A 22,290-nucleotide genomic window follows, 5' to 3' on the forward strand; every position below is an offset into this window, starting at 1 on the left:
AACATAGGTTTTATATCAGAGATTTTTCTTAAACTTGCAAATAAACTTCTGTCAGTCCTGCGAACCAGCAGGTTCAATGCCACAAAAATGAAGGTCAATGTGGGGTCAAGCTACTAATAAAAGTAGCCCAGCTCTGTATTTCGCAAATTTAAAAGCAAAACACAACACTGAACATAACTGCATAACCGAACTATTCATTCTAATTTTAAAAATCTATAATATTTCTACATATTTTAATATCCAACTTGCTCATTTACAGAGACCTGACTATTGCTGAAAAATAAATGTGAACATTATTAAACTTACAAAATCCAAATGTGTACCATTACAGATGAGACAGTCAATTCTCCCTATATACATAGCATGCTGATGTTACAAATGTGCACAATACTAATTTCTGAGCCAGTTAGAGTTAGGGGTAGGCTGACCTTCTCTCTAACACATTACATCAGGTGAAATATTCTCTTCCCGCAAAAATTAAATCCTAAAATTTACCTTTGAATACAGTAATTTCCACATTCTATCTATAGATGTGTAACTATTAACCTAAAAATAACTGATTACTCATCAATCTTCAAAGAGGAGAGGAAAAATTTAAACCAAGACATACATGTGTACAGGTTTGGCAACATAATGCTTTCCAAAGAATGGAAATCCAGAACTAGGTCAGAGCTTTATCCCACAGATCATTTTCAGCTTAGTTTGAACAATAAAAGTATTTTGCATAAACTGCCTGCATTCAACAATCACGATACACTCATCCACAAATAGAAGCTGTATTACAAAGTGTAACAGCCCATGTATCCACAGCAGAAAATGGAGTTGAATTAATGTAATTGTGGACTGCTACTTCTCTGCCTCTTTATACTTAAAAATTACATATAAACAGAAATAAATTATCTGACTCTACAGGTCAAGTGTTATTTCCAGCATTGATTTATCAATTTTGTCTTCTAAATAAAGAGGTCTGCTAGAAGCACAAATGCAAAATTAGCCTTGTCAAAGGAATTAAGACTAAATTTAGATAGAAATATATTTCACAGTTACCATATAAAGATTTACCTACATGAAATTCCTCAAAGCATTAAGTGTTTAAGCAAAATAAGATGCAGCCTTTAAGTACACAGAGACAAAACAAGTTTAGTATCAAAATAATAATGAAGTAGCTTGGACATTGTTTGCTCTTTTACAAATACTACAACAATTTATGCTGGAAATGTTTAATTTATGATAATTAGGATTTCTAACTTAACTTAAAACCAAAAACAAAACAAAAACGCTAATCAAAACAAAACAACACACCCACAAAATTACTGTTTCAAAACTTACAATTGTTTTGTGCCAAAATAAAAGTGCTAACATGAAACAGAGCATAAAATCTTCATTTAATCTGCATCTCAGCCTTTAGCAATACACAAGTATCAAAAGCTGCTCTCCAAAATATGAATGTAACATGTATTTTTGAAATTACAAGAATTAAATTTACTCCGGTGTAAAACAAACCTTGCTAGAGCAATGAGAACAAGCTTCCTTGCATTCATATCTTATGTAACGCCAAATAATCTTTATTATTTAATTATGTAAGCATAAATTTTCAACCCACTCATATTCATTTCTGCTCTGAGGATATGAAATCTTGTAAACATTTCAAGCCAAATGTCAAGAGAGACATGTCAAGCTTCAAGTAGTAAGCTCCTTTCTTTTAATCTAATATAAATTAAAAACACATATCTGACTTTGTTTGCAAGATTCCACCATAAAAATTTCAGTATCATTAAAACAACATAGCATTTGCATAGACAATAGTCTTTCTCTCCTGCTCCACAAATGTGATTACACACTTGGGCAAGAAAACACTGCATATATACTGTCATGTTCAAAATAGACCATTCAGGCCCAATTTTATACAATTAATTACAAAGAGGATGGATAATGCACTTCCAAGGACTTCAAACAATTTTCAAAATTAACCCAGTTGTGTAGAAGTTTTCATTTGTTTGGTAACCTAAAGTACTTTTAAATTTACTGTGATAACATGTATAAACTTTCATTGTCTTCTTCTTAACAGGTTGTGTGCAACAGCATAGACTGGACCACGTTTGGCAAAGATCTGCAATCACCCCATACCTACTTCACCCCAACAAACAGTGGTACAGCAACAACTACACCAATTTCCATATAATTGTAATCAGGGGAAGATCCACTATGCTAAAAGGAAATGAATGTATTCTGAATGCAGGAAAATTTCTCTTCTACTGCAGTGTTCACAACTGTAGATGTGAAAGTTTTCTGTAGGAAATTACAAAGCTGGCAGAACTGTGATTTTACTGTAAATTGAAACATTTAATTATTTTGAAGTACCACATAATGAATTTAAGCCAGGAAAATACAGCCTCCCAAGAACCAATATGGAACTGCTGCAGATGAGGTTTTACAAAGCCCCGACAGCTCAAAAGATGTACATGCAGATGTACATCTAGCATTATTTTTAGGTGTGGTGAAGCAGTCCTCCCACACAGTGCAGCTGCTCCTCCCAAAGGGCATGGGTCTCCCATGGCTCCCATGTCATGGCTGCCTGCTCTTTCTTGCCATCATGGACACACTGACACGTGCAAACTGGCACTAAACACCATGTTTAGGTAACTGAATCAAGTTTTTTAAGCCTTATTGCTTTAGAGCCTATATTTGGTAATGTAAGATTTACTTTTGCCAGAAGGTGAGATAATGTTTACACAGACACATCTCAGCAATTTTTCCACCCAGCAAAGGAACACATGCTGCTCTTCTATTGCCATTCAGCATGAATACTGAAGGATGGATTTGGATATGTTTGTGTCTGATAGGCAGAGGAAGGATGAGGATGTCCTTCATCAGAAATCCATTCTACTGATTAAATTCAATTTAATGAAGTTTTTAACGTGTCAGATGAGGAGTACAAAACCTATGCATAGTAGGAGAAAATATGATGACCCCTCGACTGTTTCTTGCTGCCCATCGTGCTTATATGGCAGGTGACTGTCCATAAATAAGCCTGAAGGCTTTGACACCACTAAGTTCAGTGCCCATACCTTTGTCACTAGACGGCTGTGTAATCATGATTTGGCTTCTCCCTGTACTCCTTTCAGCTGCTACCACCACCCATCCTACAAAATACTACAGCAGTCCAAAAGGCGTAAAATAGAAAGATCATTACACCTTTCTGAGCAACCCAGCAAGAACTACACTGAAACAATTAAAAAGATTTTGTCTTCCCTATCCCAACAGCTCCACAGACACCCAACACAGCTTCCAATAGAGCACCACAAAACTACTGTTGACCTCACCCCAAAGTTAAAGACAGAACAAAACCACAAGGGTATTATATTTTAAAATTCTGAATAGCTGATTTTTGTATAGGAAATTTAAAACTCCCACAACCGAGCTACAGCTCTTCCTAAAAACCATATCCCATTTTTTGGAACATGTTGCAATCTGCTTTTACAAGACAAACTAAGATGTGACACAAAACTGCAGAAAACGTTGTGTTTATTTAAGCACAATTCTTTATCATCCATCTCCTGCAAAACAATGTGCAATACAAGAAAAAAAAAAAAAAGAATCTTTGAAATTGTACTAATAGAGGCATTAACTACACCCATTTTCTTTCCATCTGGTCTGCATTTCTATATCTGAAGAACTACACAACCAAACAAGAAGTTTTGGGTTGCTCTTTGGGGTTTTTTTTTGCCAAAGAGAACAATGAAGGGGAACAAAATCACCACCTAATAACATGTTCATTATAAATAAAATTCACAACCTAGGACACTTATTTAAGCATCAAAGTCAGGACTGGTATGCAGCAGCAGAATCAACTATTTTATCATTTTATTTCCTAAAAAAAAAAAAAATACAGAATTTGAGGGAGATAATTTAAGAATAAAACTAAATAGCTACGTCCTTAAACACTGGAAATTGCTTTTGAACTGTTTTCTTCCCCTGGGATTGCTTCAGATTTAAACTGATAGCATGTTATATGAAAAGTAAGAACATGAGAACTGACACCTATATTGAGGCAGTATTTGATAAAAAAGTCCCCCGAATTTCAGTTTCTTTCAAAGAGCAACAAAAACACTTCAGTAAAATAATGTGATTCTCAATGAATTATAAGGGTTGAAATAAATACTTACATAGCCCTACAACAAAGTTGGTACAAAAACCTGTTTCCCCTAATACATTAGCCTCAAAACATGCTTTTTACAATGCATTAACAAATATGGTTACAATCTTTCTCCAAATGTTTTTGGGGGAATCTATCAATATATTAATATGTTATTGACTTCTGCATCACTTTAATTAACTCACTGTCCAAAACAAGTCTTCTGGAATAAAACTTTCACATCAGTATACAGCAGTCTCTTAAGTGAAATGTTGGTACAGTCACGCAATACAAGGCTTTGAACAACCAAGACTGACAGACACTGGAGATGCACCAAAGCAGAGCTGACCAGAGAAATTTCAAATAAATTTTACTAAAATATATACCATTAATTTAACAAACCAAACCGCCAAAAAATCTTGATCTTATTTGAACTCTGATTGTCTGACTGCAGTTTAAACTGTAAGATTTCATTCCCTACAACTCTGCTGTGGAGTTACCTAGTCTGAGAGTATACTTAAGTGAAAATACATTACACAATATCTACAATTTTTTGTAATAAATTCTTCTCTGACAGATCTTCCAAAAATAAATGGATTTTTATTAAGTACTTGTTGTCACAAGTACCACAGGAAGTCTCAAGATTAATTAAGACTCATCTTCCAATAAAAGTTTGAGCAGTACAGGAAGTAAGACACCAATCCAGTCTCTGAACAATGAGAAGGTTCTGAATAAGTTAAGACGGGAAAATACACGTGGTTCTGGAAGAAAAGACAATTACGTATTTATACCACAAGAAGGATAAATATTGTTGAACAGTCAGGTATTTATGACTGGTTTTGTACTTCATTTTACAAGTGGAAGAGTTCCCTCTTCATGTGAGTTTTCCATGTGTGACATAAATAGTGCTTTCATATATGGGTCATACTCAAAGTGGAAACAAATACAAGGTAAACTGTATTTGCTTAAAAGCCACAAATCTCTATGAAAAAAAGACAACCTCTGTTAGAATGTGCCAGATCCTTTACAGAGGGACTTTACACTCTTCATAGTCCATTCAGGAAAAGATACAGCTGTGGCTCTGGAGTCCATTCCCACCAAATCTTTACAGATTCCCCATTAAAATCCTTCCAGGTCCTACTTACCTCCTGCAGTGAGTGCAAGCAGCACATATGCTAGCATCATCAAAGTGCCAGCATTAGAGTGCTGGAACAAGAAGTATTCTGCACTTGCACTGTAGCTCTCCAGAGGTATTTCCCTGGCTATCTCTAAAGCAAAACAAACAGGCAAGCAGGGCCCATTTTCAGTCCCATAAGAAGCTGCATGTAGGAGAAAGTTAAAAAGAGTTCCATGACCCCAGGTGAGTTGAGGGATGACAATTCATTGCAAAACTGCATGCTTCAACCCCCCCTTTTAAAACAAATACGAAAAACTAGAAAAAACGAGAATTGTTGTCACTGGACTCCTTTGCTACCCTATTCAGAGCACCTACACTCTTCCCCTGGACCACCTTCTACAGGACTCCCTTCTAAGTGAGAAGAAACACAATTCAAAGGTGACCATCTCCAAGCTAAAACCATTCTGCAAATACCCACTGCCACCTTCACTGGAGCCCTCATTACAGCCCCACTTAAGAGTTTACCTAGCATTCCAGCAACTACAGTGGATATAGTAAACCTCCAAATAACTGTAAATCTATGTAATTTAGGAAAAAAATAAATAAATTACCCATTTCCAGATTTACATGAAATCCTGATTCTATGAAACTGCACTGGCCAGAGGCAGTAAGTAGACAGAAATCAAACATAGTTGCACTATCTCTTTAATAAGCACTCCCAGTCATCTTGTCATTATGAAAATAAGATCCTCCAGACAAAGTCAAATTTCTCAGTAACAAGCTGTTGGTACCAGATCTGATGTATTGTACCTTAACACCCTGGTCTTGGTAATACTCAACTAGAAATACTAGCATCTCTCTCTAGCATGTCGAGGTCCCTCAGGAGGGCATCCCTTCTCTCTATCATGTCAACCTCACCACACAGTTTGGTGTCAAGTGAAAGCACTCAACTCTATTGAGAGATAGCTTTTAAATTATTCTGATAATTATACAGTAATATATCCTCATAATTTTCATGCTTTAATATGGGTTTCAGAAGTTACTAATTTTGTGTGTGATTTCTTGTTAATTTCATTATTACTGAATCATACATACTGAATCTAAAATCTTTTAATAAAGCTTTCTGAAAGTTTGATATTTATTGCCAAAAACAGCTATACATGTATACAAAGTATAAATCACTAAAACATGCAAGTCCAGTAGAGTTTGTTCCCATCACAGACCAATAACCCAGCTTCAGAAGCGAAAGCTATATTTTCACTATTCACCCCACTGCTGTTATGATGTGCATCTTCTTTGCAGATTGAAAGTGTATTCATTCAGAGGCAAAATTACATAAATATTCAGATTTAATATCATGCTGTGCTTCAAATGTAACCACAGAATACTATTCCAATAATTAAGTATATTTTTATGTTCATGTTACTGTCCATAGAAATATGAATACAGTGATTTAAAAAAATAAAAAATATTGCAACTAGGTATTTCAGGCTTTAAAAGCATACAAAGGATTCTAGTCAGTCCCTTACAGTATATAAAAAAAGCATGTCTGAAAAACATTTAGATAGTATTTAGTCTTAAAAGAAGTACTGAAAAGGACTACTATTATAGAACAGTTATTTTATAGTAATATAATTCATAATAACTTTCCTGAGGCTTACTAGTACATGCCACATTTATTCAAATGTAGATTGGCACTAATCTACCTTTAAGAACAGAATCCTAAATTTACACTCCCAGCCAGAAAAGACTTTTGACTAACACTGCACTCCACTATTTTATTACTATTCCATTATTTCTCTATATTAAAAACATATGTCAGATTCCAGGGACAGATTAAGAAGTACCATCTAGAATGTATGTTCATTATCAGAAACAGACTATGGTGATGTAAGTCTGTGCCAGACCACAAAGCATGACCATATCATAACTCCACTGATGAGATACCAACCAATGATTCAGTATATGACTTTGAAGTACTATTCTTTTTTAGATGAAACACATTGTTCTTTTCAATCTCTGAAAGTAAAAACACATTTCGTTTCCATGTGTTTATCTTAAAATTGGTACTACACTTTTATCAAGTGCTTGAGAAATTTTTTTATGCAACATGAAACAGCGAATATTGCATAATGAAGATCAGAGAAGAGCTTCAAGAAGAGCTCAGGACCACCCTTTAGGAAGTTTTTTAAAAATTAAAAAAATTTAAAAATTCCCATCCAAACTGCCAATAGATTCACAGATTAAAATCCAGATTCTCAGCTGCAGCTAGAGAGCACTCCAAGATAAAACCACCTTTGTTCCTCAGTAGTGGTCCAAGCCATAAATTAGATTACCCTGAACAGTAACCCAGCGCTCAAGAGAAGCAGAAACCACCACAGTTGGTAGACACCAACGCAAACATTTCCAGATTGCATCCCTGTGCTGTTGAAAATGAAGTACCTTCTCCTTATCTACAACCTGCTAAGGGACAGATCAATTTTTTGAAGTAGTACAAACCTAGCAAACTCCTAGGCAGAATCTCTGTTTTTACTTGGTTCATTTATTTGGGATATTCAAAACACAAGGCATTTCTTGCTTGTTTCTGTCTCCATAACAACAGTATCATGCAATGCCACAAACTTTCCATTTAACTCTAAACTCAATCTCCCAAATAATTTTTCAGTAAAAAAACCAAAATAAAACAAACCCACAAATACAATCCTGTCACTGGCAATATATTTTCAAATATCTTTACAGAAAGCAGAAAAAACAACTAGATGCTAATGGCAGTGACAGAATTGTGTAATTTGCCAAATCTTAATTTACTTTCTATTTGTGGAAAATATACAGTACATTGTAAAATCAGATTTCAACACACTGGTGGAGTTTTAATACAAATAGAGAGATTGCCTTCACTATGGATGGTTTACAATCAGCAACAAATCTGTCCTCTGTCAAGGAGCTAAACATAATCCCAGTAGGTGACCACAAAAATACAGCAAAGTTCCACAAATACGTAAGAGAACTGAGCTGCAACAGCTTTTAAGTACTTCTGCAGAACTGTTCTTTTGAGGCCCAGCAGGCCTACAAGTAAGCAGGTCTGAACTGTAAGCATTGCTCTCAAAAATAAACAGACCTCCTAAATAATTTTCTCTGCATTCTTAGAATACCTGTCAAAAACTTTTTTTCCACCTCAAGTTTCTTTTCAGATACAAAAAAACCGAAGTATTGAAGTGCATAATGCTATTTACAGAACCTCAAATTATGTCTCAGCAACCTCTTTTTTCCCCCCCTAAACAATTCTTGCAGGGTTTTGATTATTCATTCTTTTCTTCCCTCAGTATTTCCTCCCTTTCATTGCTTGCAACACTGAGTGGTCCATCTGTTAATTTAAATTTGTCTGGAGGTACACCAAGTGAGAAATGTTCCAGTCATTGCCTTAAGATGTTCTGCAACACATGTATAACAGAAACTGTCAAAAATTAAAGAAAGGCTGTCCTTCTACCGTAATTTACAGGGTAATTTTTAACAATAGCTGAATTTCAAAAGACAGACCCCCAAATTATATGTAAAACTGATGAACAGCTGGCATCTCCAGAGTTTACATTTGACATGAGAACAATGACATCAAAACTTTTAATTGACATCCTGCTCATTTTCAATAGCTTCTAAAATGACAGCACTGCACTCAGTCATATCCCTTGAATAGTTAAGGTGAGCTAAAGTTTACACATGCAAAATTGTGGCAGGGAAGGCCTGCTACCTCAGTAGGCTCAATTAATTGCTGCAAAACCAGACTCATTGTGGAAAATACTATTGATTAGCAGCTCAGGTTTCACCATAGTCAGAATGAGAAATAACTGAGTTAGAGGATCCAATACTGTACAAAGAAAAGACTGAAAATAAGCTGTACTACCTCTTTTACATAACACCACAAGAATGATTAGTCACATTCCAGATATTTCTGGATTCCTGCAAGCTAGAGTAGCACTCACAGGCTGAGTCAGAACCAAGCTCTCCATTCTGCTCAGAATTGCATAAGCTATATAGAGACATCACCTGAAGTTTACATTCTGACTTGTACTGAGAAACAAATCTGACTGACCAGAAATATAAAACAAGTAAATCCCACTTACTGCATACACCATGGCCATGGCTTCCAACATTCACAGGAGTTGAACTTAGAAAGAACTCTTTGTTAAAAAACAGAAAAGCATGCCCTTAGTCATTTTGTTTACAGTATAATAAAGGTATTATTTACCAAGTCTGCTGCAACGACTGCATTCAGATAGGAGAATTTCCTACTACAGCCTTAAGCCAAGCCAAGGAAAAGAGTTGTGGGCCTTGAACAGCAGTCACAAGCACCAAGGCAAAATACAGATTACCAGTACCTGAAGTTATCTCTAATTCCACATCCGAGAGGTGCAAATTGTCCCCATTCAGGTCCTGAAGGAGCTGTTCAGTTCCCACAGATGACATCTGGCAATTTTTTAACATGCAGAATTCAGTGCTCCTGATGTAAAGGTGACCGTTTTGCAATGCTCAGATGCTCAGCATTTGTTTTTTGTCTCAGCCCTGCAGAAACCTGCCAGCAGCTACTGCTGGCTTCCCAGCATTCCTGACAAGGGAGGAGCAAAACGTCCTTCAGTATACATCCCCTCCAGTGTTTCATGGAGTTAGACAACAAAAGTAGAGAGGAACCAATTCAGGTAACAACAACAAGCGTGGGTGGCAGGAAGGAAAGAACAGTTTACACTGCCAGCCTACACTTCCATTGGAAGCACAGTGCTGCATCAAGGCCCAGCATAAATATCAATCATTATCTACAGGTTACATATGTTCATCCCCAAAGAAAATGAGATGAAGGACATGCAAACATCATTTTGGAGTATGCTCAATGTGTTAGGATGCTGTAGAATTAACACTACAGTGTCACACATAAAAAGGCCAGTCATTACTGTGATATTTCTATTTGGTTTTTAGACAAATAGGCAAGACAATTTTTAATCTGTGGAAGAAAAACATGTGGGTGGGGGAAATAGTAAATACAAATAATTTTGAATTATACTCAAATATATATATTCAACATCAGTTTTGACAAGTTTATTTCTGGCCACTGCTGCAGATAACAGAGGAGGAAGTTCTTCATCTCTCTGTAAGAAATACTGCAATATACTACAAAGGCTGCCTCAATCTATAGAGTCAGGAAGGAGCTTCTTCAAGCTTCTCTTTCTAACATAGATACCACTAATTCTTTCTCCAAAAAGAAGCAAAAAACCCTAAACAAAACAATAAGCATGACAAAGGTTACAATATTCCTATCTGTTACAATCAGTGAGCAACAGTGAAACGAAACAAAACAAAAAAAGGAAAAAATATCTGTACAGAATAAGACAAGAAGCTATTTTTATCTTAGAATGTAATACATTTGAACTTCCAACATGGGAGGTGCAAAAACAGAGAAATAATTAGACCGTTGTTACAAAACAAACTTAAGAGACTAACTTATGACAATATGTAGAAAGGCTACTAGGGATACAGTAACCTTCAAAACCAGGAAAAAGGACCTATTGAAGGCAAAAGAAAAAGCAGTTGAAATAGAGGAACAGAGAAGCATGAATTCCTAAATTTTGTTCTGATACATTCAAATGCTATGAGTGATCTTCTCTCTATGTTTCAAGTGTATTATAATGATAATGCACTTACTATTCTTAAATATAAGAGCTGTTTAGACTGAATGATAGGCAAAAAACCTCAGCTGCCATACAACCAGCTATTCCTTTTGAGTCCCTCCTGTCTGAATCTTATTCCTGGATGCCAAGATTCCCCTATTGATGTAGGATCAGTGACATGTCCACCCTTATCCCTGCATTAAAAAGGAAGTCCTTGTATATGTTGAGCTGTTCATAACCATTCTACACTAAATTTCCTAGAAAAGAACATGCACATATACACTTCCACTAAAGATGCTGACACTAACTTGGCATGAACTGAATAGTGTTTGGTTTGTTACTTCTGTTACTCTTCTTACACCTACTGTACCCTTCATATCATAGGCCCACAGAACATAGAGATGCAGCTTCCCAGGTTCTTGTGATGACTCCACTGAAATATAGGGGATTATTTAATAGAGTAGTTAACTTCTGGACTGGAGTGCAAGATTTTCATAGCTTGTTTTAAAATAGTCGGCTACAGTGTTTAAACAAATACCAAAGTATTTTAATGTGGTCCACTCAGAAAAACAGTGTCATTAACTTTGCAAGTCCATGAAACCTCATGTCTCTTTACCATTGCAGAAGAAATACAAGTTTCAAACAGCCCTGCCTGCTGCTGTTATTCACAGCCAGACAAACTCTAGCTGCTACTAAACGGCAAGATTGATAAAATATCAGATGAAATTGTTGAACATAATCAGAGATGCCCTCTTGCCATCACAATGGCCAGTACTTACGTGAAAAATTAAACAAAATCCAGCTCTACTACAGTCTTCAAGCACTGCCCCATCATGTCTAGTCCTAATTAAGTGAATTAATCTACTCAAGTAGAGAGGTCAATATTAGCAGGTTTCATTCCAGGAGTGAAGTTTTAACCTGTAAGTAGCACACATTGCTAAGGAATAATGCACCATGAACTTCCAATACCCAGAATGTGATGTGTCACTACCCAATTTATTAGTGGAATGCAAATGATAAAGTACTGTGTTAATTATTTAAGAAGTGATGTTGAAATGGTTATCTGGTAAAATCTCCTGTAGTTCTGGAAAAAAGTCAACTAAATGTCAGAGAAAAGGAGGCTGGATCAAATTATGCCTACACACAAATACAAAGCTTAATGAAGATTTGATAATTTAGTATGAATTTATGTATAGCATATCCTTCTCAAAGGTGGGACAGGAAGACAAATTAACACATTTTAAAGAAGCAGCAATTATTCCAGTGTTATTACCATTATGAGAGGGTTAGCTCGTGAATCTGACAAACAGTTTGAAACATAATTATTATAATACTTAAGTAATTCCTATCAGATTTACTAAGTGTAATGGAGTCTTCATATTAATGACACTCCATCACACTAATGCCAACTCCTACAGAAATGGGAAATTTTTTTTTTTTGTAAATGCAAATATCACAGATAAGAGAAATGCAAACGTTAAATAAAAACATATAAACAAGGTGACAGCCTGATAAGTGCTCCTCTTTAAAATGCAATTAAATAACAATCCTATTCTCTTTCTGAACAAGCTTGTTTGAAATAAAGAGGATAGTGACAAAAGGAGACAGAAAATTAATTTTCAAGTGCTCTTTTTACAATGAACTGTATCTGACAACTTGAATTTCTACAACACATTTCAAAGTTTCAGAGATAAGTTGTAGCTAATAATGCAGAACCTGGTCAAAACAATACTAAGATAGACCAGAATGTATTTATTCATTCAAATTCTACCTACCCTGGTACATCTTCATTCAAATGCTTTTGTAATGACTCAGTATTTAAACATCACTATGTGTAACAAGCCTCTTCCTGATTTGAAGAGACACAGCATCGATAGGCCTGATTACCCCTGCCAGTGGTATCCCTAGCACATTATAACAAGAGAAGGAAATAGTTTTCATAAAGCAAAATAGTTTTTTACTTATCTTAAAATTCGTATATTTTACATAAAATTTCAAACGTCAAACATGACAAGCCTAGTGGCAGCATCACAATTCCCATGCAGGCAGGCAGAAGCTAGAAGCAGCGTGGAGGTGGCAGGGAGATCAGCCCAGGATGAGAGGGAAGAGGAGTGCTGCATGTCACAATCTAGGGACTCCTCCAGGCAATTTAAAAAGCAGCACGAAGAGATTTGTATCTAACCTTCCAGGAGATTAAGGAGAGGATTTCTGCGATATAACCCAAGACAGACACACGCAAGAGAGAAGGGGGGTTCACTGCTCTTAACAGCAAGAGAGACATTAAAAAGAAGTATATTAAAATTAATAGATGAAAGGATTTAAAGTCAGAGGCAATAGTCTCCTCATCTTCCTTTTCTTCCAGGGGCAAAATTTACTTACAGTATTTGGCAGAGAGAGGAGACAGAGGAGAAAAAAAACGGAAAAAAAAAAAAAAGAAACAACCAAAACCCAAAACACCAAAGGAAAAAAAAAAAGTGAGCTTTAAACCGTGTTTGGTCATCCTCTATATGCCTTTTTGGCAGAATTCACTCACTTTGACTGCAATAGGAAAGCTGTGAAGGAAAGACTGAAAGCAGGCAGCTAAAGGATACCATTATTTCAATACCCGTTTGTCATACATATGCACCATTAATTGTACATCGATAGCTGAAACAAGGGCTGCTAGGTTTTATTGTTATCACTACCGGGGCAGGTTTTACTCGCAAAATAGAACTTCATCTTGAAAGAAAAACAAAGAAACAAACAAAAAAAAGCACAGACAAGCCTGCTGCTTCTAGAATAAAATACCTTTAAAAGTGAACAATCGTGGGGTGATACCTGAAAACATTCTGCCCTAAGAATAAAGAACTAACATATCAAACTGCAGCCACAACTTTTTTTTTTCTCCCCAATTAAGTTATTTATGGAAATACATACAGATGGGGTAAGCCGTGTTGAAGGCAAGATTACCTAGCAGACCTGATTGACCCTCCCTCCTCATACCGTGCTACACCTTCCTATTTTAAGTATACCGAGCCCAGTATCCAACGCAGGCTGAAGTACAGTCCGCCATAAGAAGTACTAGGAGTGCCCTTGAAAAATGCCCAGATTGCAGTTAGCGCACAAAGGACCTCGCCATGTCAGTAAGTGCATGAGAATTTTTCTCTTTCGCTCTTGACCCGGCAGCAAGTGAAGAGATTAAGTTCCCATCAACATCGGAGGACAAAGCGTCGGTAAGAAACAAGCGAAGTTTGAGAGGAGGAAAAAAAAAAAAGGAAGAAGGCTGGAACTGAATTTCAGCTGCTTTAGAAAGAAGAAGAAGAAAAAAAAAAAAGATAAATGGCTGGAGTAAATAATTCTGAATGCTCTACTTCATATTTATCTTCCCCCCAGAAACCCTCGGCAGAGCTGAGCACCAAACCAGCTCCTGCTACACGGAACAAGCACAAGCAGCCAGATATTAAGTGCCATAGGTAAGGGAAAGCAGATCCTCCCTTGTCCTGCTACACAGGAGGCGACGCTGCAGATTTCCCACCGCTACCAAAAAGCAAAGCAAAGCAGAACCGGCATCTGGGGCGGCAGGGGGGGAAGTATTAACTGGGAACTTTTTGTTCCTTAAATATGTAACTGAGATTTTTTTTTTTTCCCCTCATACGTCCCTCTTCCTTCCATCTTCTCTGCCAAAACAGGCCGAAATAAAGGTTATTCCATATTAATACTATTAAATAAGGAGCGTAAGACTCACCATATCAGCTGGAACGCTGCTGGACATCTTGATGTTACCCCAATGGCTTAAAATTAACTTTAAAAAAACAAAGCACCAAGGTCAGCCCGCTGGAGATCTTCAAGAAGCAAAACTGGCGTCAGTTTCGGAGGCAGCAACTTCCACGTCCCCTACGAAAAATAGGTGCCCGACGTGCAGCGGGGAAGGCGGCCGGCTGAGAAGCAATATCCAGGGGCCAGCGGTGCCGGGGCTGTAGCGGAGGAGCCAGCGGGAGACCAGAGATGGCAGCAGATCCCTGTCAGCAGCGGCAGCAGCGGTGCCAGGTAGACCAGGCAGGACTACACCGCCACATGAGCTGCGTATGGGCTTTTCCCCCCTCTCTCTCTCTCTCCTCTTCCTTCTCTCCCAGCCTTGACAAATGACGACGGGATGATTCACGGGATAATGGTGCGTCCCAGTCACCTCCTCAGTCGGCGCAGGCTAGCCGGGCGCGCTGGCAGCCGGGCAGGACCTCGCTCCTGCCCTCGGCGGCGGGGCAGGGAGGCGGGAGGGCCGGGGTGGGCCCGGTGCCGCTGGGGAGGACGCCGCTCTGCCGATCCCCCTAGGCGGTGTGCCACATTCAACAGGGTCTGGCGGGGAGACGAGCCGGGGAGACGAGCCGGGGAGGGCAGCCGGAGGGGCGGCCGGAGGGGAAAGCCCTCCCCCGCGGAGCTCCAGCGGCGACAGCACCCGGCGGGGGCCGGGGGGCGTTCAACGGCGGCCGCCTCCCGCAGCCTCAGGTCTCCGCGCGCATCGCCGCCGCCTCAGCCCGCCCTCCCGCTCTCGCCTCGTCCCGCGGTCCGGAGGCTCCGGGCGCCCTCGGCGGCGTTGCCGGGGCGCTCCCCGCTCCCGCGCCGGCCGCGCTGCCTCGCTCCGCTGCGAGACGGAGGCGCCGGTTCCTCAGCGCGATCCTCGCCCGCAGCCGCCCCCTGTCATCTTCGCCTCAAACCAACATGGCGCCCGCCGAGCCCGGCGAGGGGACACGGCAGGGGAGAGACGGACCCTCTTCCCCTCCCGCTCCCGCCCCGCGCGCCGCCGCCGCCCCGCAAGGCATCCTGGGGCCTGTAGGCTGCCGGGCCGGCCCGCAGCGCCGCAGCCCCCCCCGCCCGCTCCGCAGCAACCGTTGCTAGGGCGGGGAGGCGGCGCTGCGGGGCCTGCTGCTGCGGGGCCCCCTGCGCTGCGGGGCCTCCCTCCTGCTGCGGGGCCCCCTGCGCTGCGGGGCCCTCTGCGCTGCGGGGCCCGGGCCCCTCGTCCTGCCCCGCCGCGGGGTCCCTCGCCCCCGCCCCGCGCTCGCCGTGCGGTGGCTTCCCCGTCCTGGCAGCCCCGCCACCCCCTGCCCGCCCCGCCACATCAAGCCTCTTTCTTTCCCGGGGCGACCGCCTTCCTCCGGGCGTTTCGGGGCCCCCCTTGTGCAGCCCTTTCTCCGTGGATCCCCTTCCCAGCGTGTGGGCCTGTGCTGTAGTCTTGGAAGGCTTCCAAAAGAAAAAAATTTTAAAAAAATAATTAAAAAATGAAATTAAGTATTGTTTTGGGGTTGTTTGGTTTTGCACCCCAGATCCACGAGTCTGGGCCTTTACATAATTTGTTTGTATTTCTCCTTTCTTAGGTTATTTTGTAGAGTTTGGAACACTATGTGTGGTTTGGGGCTTGGTGGGGAGGTTTGGCTCTTTGGGTTTTTTTCAGTCAAACTGTTTAGTTTTATGAATGAAAAAGCTCCTGAAAGATTCATGGTGAAACCTGCAACTTCCAACTTGGAAGCAGCTGGACGAAGGGCACTTAACATTTAAAATGCCTTCTTCAGAAGCTGCCCTGCTGCCTGAAGACCTTCACGTTTGTTATGGCAGCACATTATCTCAGAACTTGTCTGCAGCAGGTATTTTATTCCTTGTTCCAGGCTGCTCCTGAATACCAGTATTCAACAAGGAAAGGCCGTGACTGATGAAAATTGCATCCCACCTTGAAGACACAAAAACATCTTACACAAGGTGCAGATCTATGAAAGAAATGAGTAGGCCTTTTGAGAAGAGTGGTAGAGACATATTCAAATGCCACTCCTGGAAAACTGTCCAAGAAAAAATTCTAGAGAAAGTCAAGACGATGTAGCTTGTGGCAGATGCAGCCTGGTTCCTTCGGGGTCAGATCTCATGTAAAACCACAGGAAATCAAGACAAGGGTTGTTCCCTTTAATACTAAAAGTGTGAGGCTGCCTTTCTTCTCTATGACTCCATGCGGCGAAGGCAACCCCTGGCAAGACACCATCCCTTAGTGAGTTTATAATTCTTTTCTTTATACTCTGCTCCAAAAGACCACAAAGCTACTGAGTTCAAAAGACAGATTTGACAGCAAGCAGCCCTCTCAGATGCCTGGGAGAAGAACTGGGGGCCAGCAGCAGCGGCCTGTGCCAGGCACTGTGCTCTCACATGCTGTGTGACTTTGGGCATGTTGCTCCCTCGTCAGCCCAGTTTGTTTAGATGGTGCATTTTTGGGAGGCAGTCACTGGGTTATCACTCACAGGAGGAGGGACTGTGAGCTGGGACTGATTGGTCCCGGGAAGAAGAGGCTTCAGGGGATGTCACGAGTGTGTCCGGTGGGAGGCAATGAAGATGTCAGAAGCTGGCTCTACTCCATGGGTCCCACTGGCAGGACAAGAGGCAACGGGGGTAAAATAAAAACCAGTAGATTAAATCTGAACATAAGAAAAGACTTATTTTACTGTGCGGGCAACCGAATACTGGCACAGGTTGTCTGAAGAGGTTGTGGAGCCTCTGTCTGTGGAGACATTCAAAACCCAACTGGACATGGTCATGGACAACCTGCTCTGACTGACCCCACTTGAGCAGGAGGTAGGACTCCACAAGTCCCTTCCAACCCAAATGGTGCTGTGACTGGGACTGTCCCCTGATAAAAGTTTTTATAGTACCTTATCATCCCCAATCTCAGGCAGACCTACTAGCCACCACTGGATAAAAAGGCTTATGTTTGTGGGAGCATATTGTTGAAGCAATATCTTTTACTTAACTGGATATCCTTGAGGAACAGAGAAAGTGCAAGGCTTCGTCATTCTTCTTTTTTTTACTTTTAATAAAACATCTAAATAATAATACTTGTAGATGAAAGTCCGGCAAATGAGCCCTGAACCATGTCTCTCCATCCCAAATAATACACATTCCTCAGCACATATGACTTTCTGGTTAAATCAGAGACAGACTGAAGAATTATAAAAGATCTTGCAGAAGAGACTTTATACTTAGAATGTTATTAAGGTGGGCTTTTCCCAGAAAAAACAAAACAAAACAAAACAAAACAAAACACTTTTAAAAACCCAAAACCTTATATGCAACAGCGTAAGTTTAAACAGGCTCTTAAGATCTGCTCCAAGGCCATCCTGCAGACCAGCCACACAAACAGCATCCCTGTACAGGTGCCTTGAGGTGATCTCGGGGTAATTCAAGAGATGCTCTGCCCGTGCCCTCTCTGCTAGCACTCTTGTAGTAGGGGTAGGAGAACAGGCACCATGTCTGCTTTTCAGGCACTACAACTCACAGTTCTCTCCTCATTTAGACTGAAATTAGTGGCAACTCAAAATCATGTCTGAGGCTGTGCTGTGACAGCTGAGGTGCATGGCTCTTCCCACCTCATCTGCTGTGAGGAGGCAGGGCAGCCAGAGGGACTTTGTAATTGTTTACAGCTCACAGGGTGAATTGCCAAAGTTTGTATGGAAATACCTTTTGACTGTGCATCAAGAAGTCCATGTACTCAAACAAGTCAGGCAAGTAAGGACACTTGAGGGATTCTACCCCTCTACTCTGCCCTGGTAAGACCTCACCTGTAGTACTGTGTCCAGCTCTGGAGCCCCCAACACAAGAAGGATGTGGTCCTGTTGGAGCATGTGCAGAGGAGCACAATGAAAATCATCAGAGGGCTCGAGCACCTCTCTTATGAAGACAGGCTGAGGGAGTTAGGTTTGTTCAGCCTCAAGAAGACAGGAGTCTGAGGGAACTGTACGGTGACCTTCCAATAGCTGAAAGGGGCCTATAAGAAGGCTGGGGAAGACCTCTTCACTGAGGCATGTAACGATAGGACAAGGGGTAATGGTTTCAAGCTAGAGAAAAGTAGATTAAGATTGGACATTAGGAAAAAATTCTTTAATATGAGAGTGGTGGATCACTGGAATGGGTTGCCTAGAGAGGTGGTGGGGGCCCCATCCCTGGAGACATTCAAGATGAAGTTTGATGGGGCTCTGAGCAATCTGCTCTAGTGTGAGATATCCCTGCTTATTGTAGGGGGGTTAGACAAGATGACCTTTAGAGATCCCTTCCAGCCCAAGACATCCATGATTCTATGATTCTATGACACCAAGAGGTACAGGCAAACTGGATGAGGGGTCAGCAAGGCAAGCAGGCAGCAGCAGGGCACATCTGCTGTACTGGAGTGCAGCTTCTAAGTTATTTAGAAGGATGAACTCATCTGTGGCACATAAAGGTAAGGACATCCATAGGATGTAACCACAGGACAGAATGCAGAAGACATAGAGTCCGAATCAGCATGACTCTATGGTTTCTACTTTCTTACCTCTGGTTCAACAGTCTGTTGAAAGGAAGGATCATGCATTTCATGTTGAAGCAGTGGGGTACAGGAGGAGTCTGGGGACTGTCCTTGCTACTTCATGTACACACTCAGATTCGTCATCTTTTCTGCTGAGTGTTGTATAAATGAGGATCAGCTTCTCTCTTTGACATGCAGCTGGGCTGTCCAAAAGGTAGCATGACAAATTATTGTTTTATTCTTATTATTACATATTTGAATTTTTAATTATTATGTAGGCCAGAATCGACTGCCTTAGGCACAGCACATACAAGCACGTATCAAGAGTTTCTGTCTTGAAAGGTTCATAGTACCTGGTTTACTCTACCATTGACATATCACATTTCTGTGATTTTTCCCCCCTGCTCTCAGCCATGATGACATAAAACAAGCTAATGCAGGATCCGTGACAGCTGGCACATCCTGGAGATCATTTTAGGATGACTGTGTGCTAGGCAAATGAATAAAAAGAGGTGCTGCACTATGATTCTGGTAGAAGTTGCAATATATACGACGAAAGGGATACATTCCCAGCAGTTTCATGGAAGTGCGACCACATATTTGAAATGCAGTATGGTCAAATGTGAAACAGAAAAATATCTTTTCTCTTTTTGCCATGTATTAAGAAAGGCTGTTATGATAATATTCATTTCAGATTCACAGAGAGAGGAAATGAGACTTGTGGTCAGCAGTAGTCATCTGGAACAAGAGACCCTGCAAAAGTGCAGGCTGCATCTGACATCAGCTTGCAGCTAAACCCTGAGCAAGTGCTGCACACATACATATCTGAAAACAAATCTTTCCCACATCCAAGTATCAAGCAAAAAGAGAAGTGCTGTTCAGGAGAAGTGCTAGCCACATAGAAGGCTAAAAAACTACTCTGCTTTTGGGACCTAATCCTGTACTCAGATACACAAATCTTATTTCCATTAAGAGTCCCTTGCAGAACTGTCATGTGAATGTAGCTGTTCAGGTATAAAATCATTAATCATCATTACTTTGGCAGTTTATGGGGGAAAATGATGAAGTATGAAACTGATATTTTTCTCTTCATTTGAAAAATATGACATGAAATGAGTAAATAAGTAGAATTTTGCCATGCTGTATTCCCTTAAAAAATTGTGTCACGTATCTATGGATAGGTTGTGCTGCAGTTTTAGTGTTTCATGGCCATCAGTACTAGTTGAAACCTGATTCTGTACTGAGACGTGCTTAATAGGAATAAAAGGTCTGTTATTCTAAATCAGATTAGTAGTCCAGCCAATGTGATATCCTGTCTCCAGCAGTGGCCAGCATCAAATGCTTTAGAGACAGGGACACAAACCCCCATGACAGACAATCACGTTATAATCTTCTTATTTGCTAAGTTTCCACTGCTACCAACACTGTTGGAGAGGCTGGTTTATGCCCTGCAGCACAGAACTTCATGTCCTTTATAGCCTTAATGGCAGAATAACCCATCAATAACATGTAAGACCAACTGCCATTTTTCAAAAGAGCAGCACTCTCTCCCAATGGTTATTATTGCTCGGGTTGGAGACCATGTCACTGTCACACCTATGCACCAAGAACAACCTTAAAAGCTTTCAGCCCTGTACTGTGCTCCAGCATTTTGCCTTCGAGGCTGCAAACAGGAGCATCCTCAGGGGAAGGAACACACCACTATGAAATTTCTTTTAAGACAAGAACATCCATTGCTTCTGATTTCTCTCCAGGTTTCCAGAGCAGCCTGAGAAGGTGAAAGGCTCATGAGACAAAGGGCTTAATTCTCTTGGGTTTGGCTGTGGGACAGATCAGAATTCTTTCCCTCTCTGGCAGCCACAAAGGCAAGATATTGAGCAAGGAACACACTGGGCTAGTCAACAGGATACTTTTAATACCTTTGTAGGAACACATGGACATCTTTTAACTCTTATGGAACCAAGTTTGCATTGAACTCGGTAGGACTGAATCCTGTTGGAGTTGGGCCCTTACAAGGGAGCCTTCAGGGAAAAGGCTGCACTGGAAACGAGGGCTGGATTCTGCAGTGTGCTTGCCACCCACTGCCTGCTCCCATGCACCCTCAGTTTATCCTGTTGGCCTCTAGAAAAACCTCTGGTGTTGTGGTTTTGGTTATTTTTTCATACTAAACTGATTCCTTTTCCTCTGGAAAAACATTCATTTTTGCCTGTTTGCTGCTTCTGTGTCAGGCCAAATCAGCATGTGTCCCCCACCAGCCTCTGTGTTGACGCCAGCAGACTTCTGGGAATAGCATTTAAGTGGTCCTCACCTGCCTCAGAGCCAGCAGGAAGGCAACAAATGGACCTGTGAGGTTTTGTACCATTTATAATACACACCGCTGACCATAATAATGTTTTATTTATTTATTTACTTTTTACGTTACCAGTCAGATCAATCTTGCTGGGAAAAAAAAGTGCACAGCTGTGTACAACAGCTTGCATCATGCACTGCAATGCCCCAGTATAAGGATTTCTTCCCCCTCGTGCCCCGTCTGCAGTACTTGTGTACAAAATACAAGATGATAGGAAACAACGATGTGAAACCGAGTGCCATGGTTATTCCTGACGCAGCTGAACTGGGCAGGAACCATACTCTACCCATCTAATGGGTGTATCAGAGATATGACATAGTGGTGTAGCAGTTACTAATGTCATAAATTATGTCAGGGGACCTCTAAGTGTGAGGGTGAAGATTGATAGAGGAGGGTACAAAGGTAGGAGAAGGAGAAGGAAAGAATAACGTGAATAAGAGCAAGAAGTCTCCAGGCCTGTTTTAGAGAGTGCTCACATTACCAGCCTTCTTGAGGTGGTTTAACTATCTGTATATCTAGGGATTAACAGATACATCTGTCCTGTTCATACAGAAGAATACCCTTGAAAACAGTTGCGATAAGTTCCCTATTTTATAATAGATAAGAAACAGGAAGGAAAAGTTTTAGCAGAGAGGCATCCATCCTGGATCTGCTTCCTGACAACAAGGAGGAACTAAGGGGAACATAGAAATATTGCTCAAGCTCTGAAATTGAAACTTGAATTTAGCAAAGAATTTATAAAACTTA

At 40.7% G+C, this 22,290-nt stretch overlaps 1 protein-coding gene across 1 annotated transcript in view; it reads right to left on the reverse strand.

The window, feature by feature from the left end:
- UBL3 (ubiquitin like 3) overlaps positions 1–15,191 on the reverse strand; it is a 56,711-nt gene extending 41,520 nt beyond the window's left edge. Inside the window, exon 1 of the mRNA XM_051626751.1 lies at positions 14,631–15,191. Within this exon, the coding sequence (XP_051482711.1) occupies positions 14,631–14,657 (27 nt within the window). The 5' untranslated portion in view covers positions 14,658–15,191. The remainder of the gene's footprint in view (positions 1–14,630) is intronic.
- Positions 15,192–22,290: the final 7,099 nt, after the last annotated feature.

Source organism: Apus apus, chromosome 1 (genome assembly GCF_020740795.1).
Source record: "Apus apus isolate bApuApu2 chromosome 1, bApuApu2.pri.cur, whole genome shotgun sequence".
NCBI lineage: Eukaryota > Metazoa > Chordata > Aves > Apodiformes > Apodidae > Apus > Apus apus.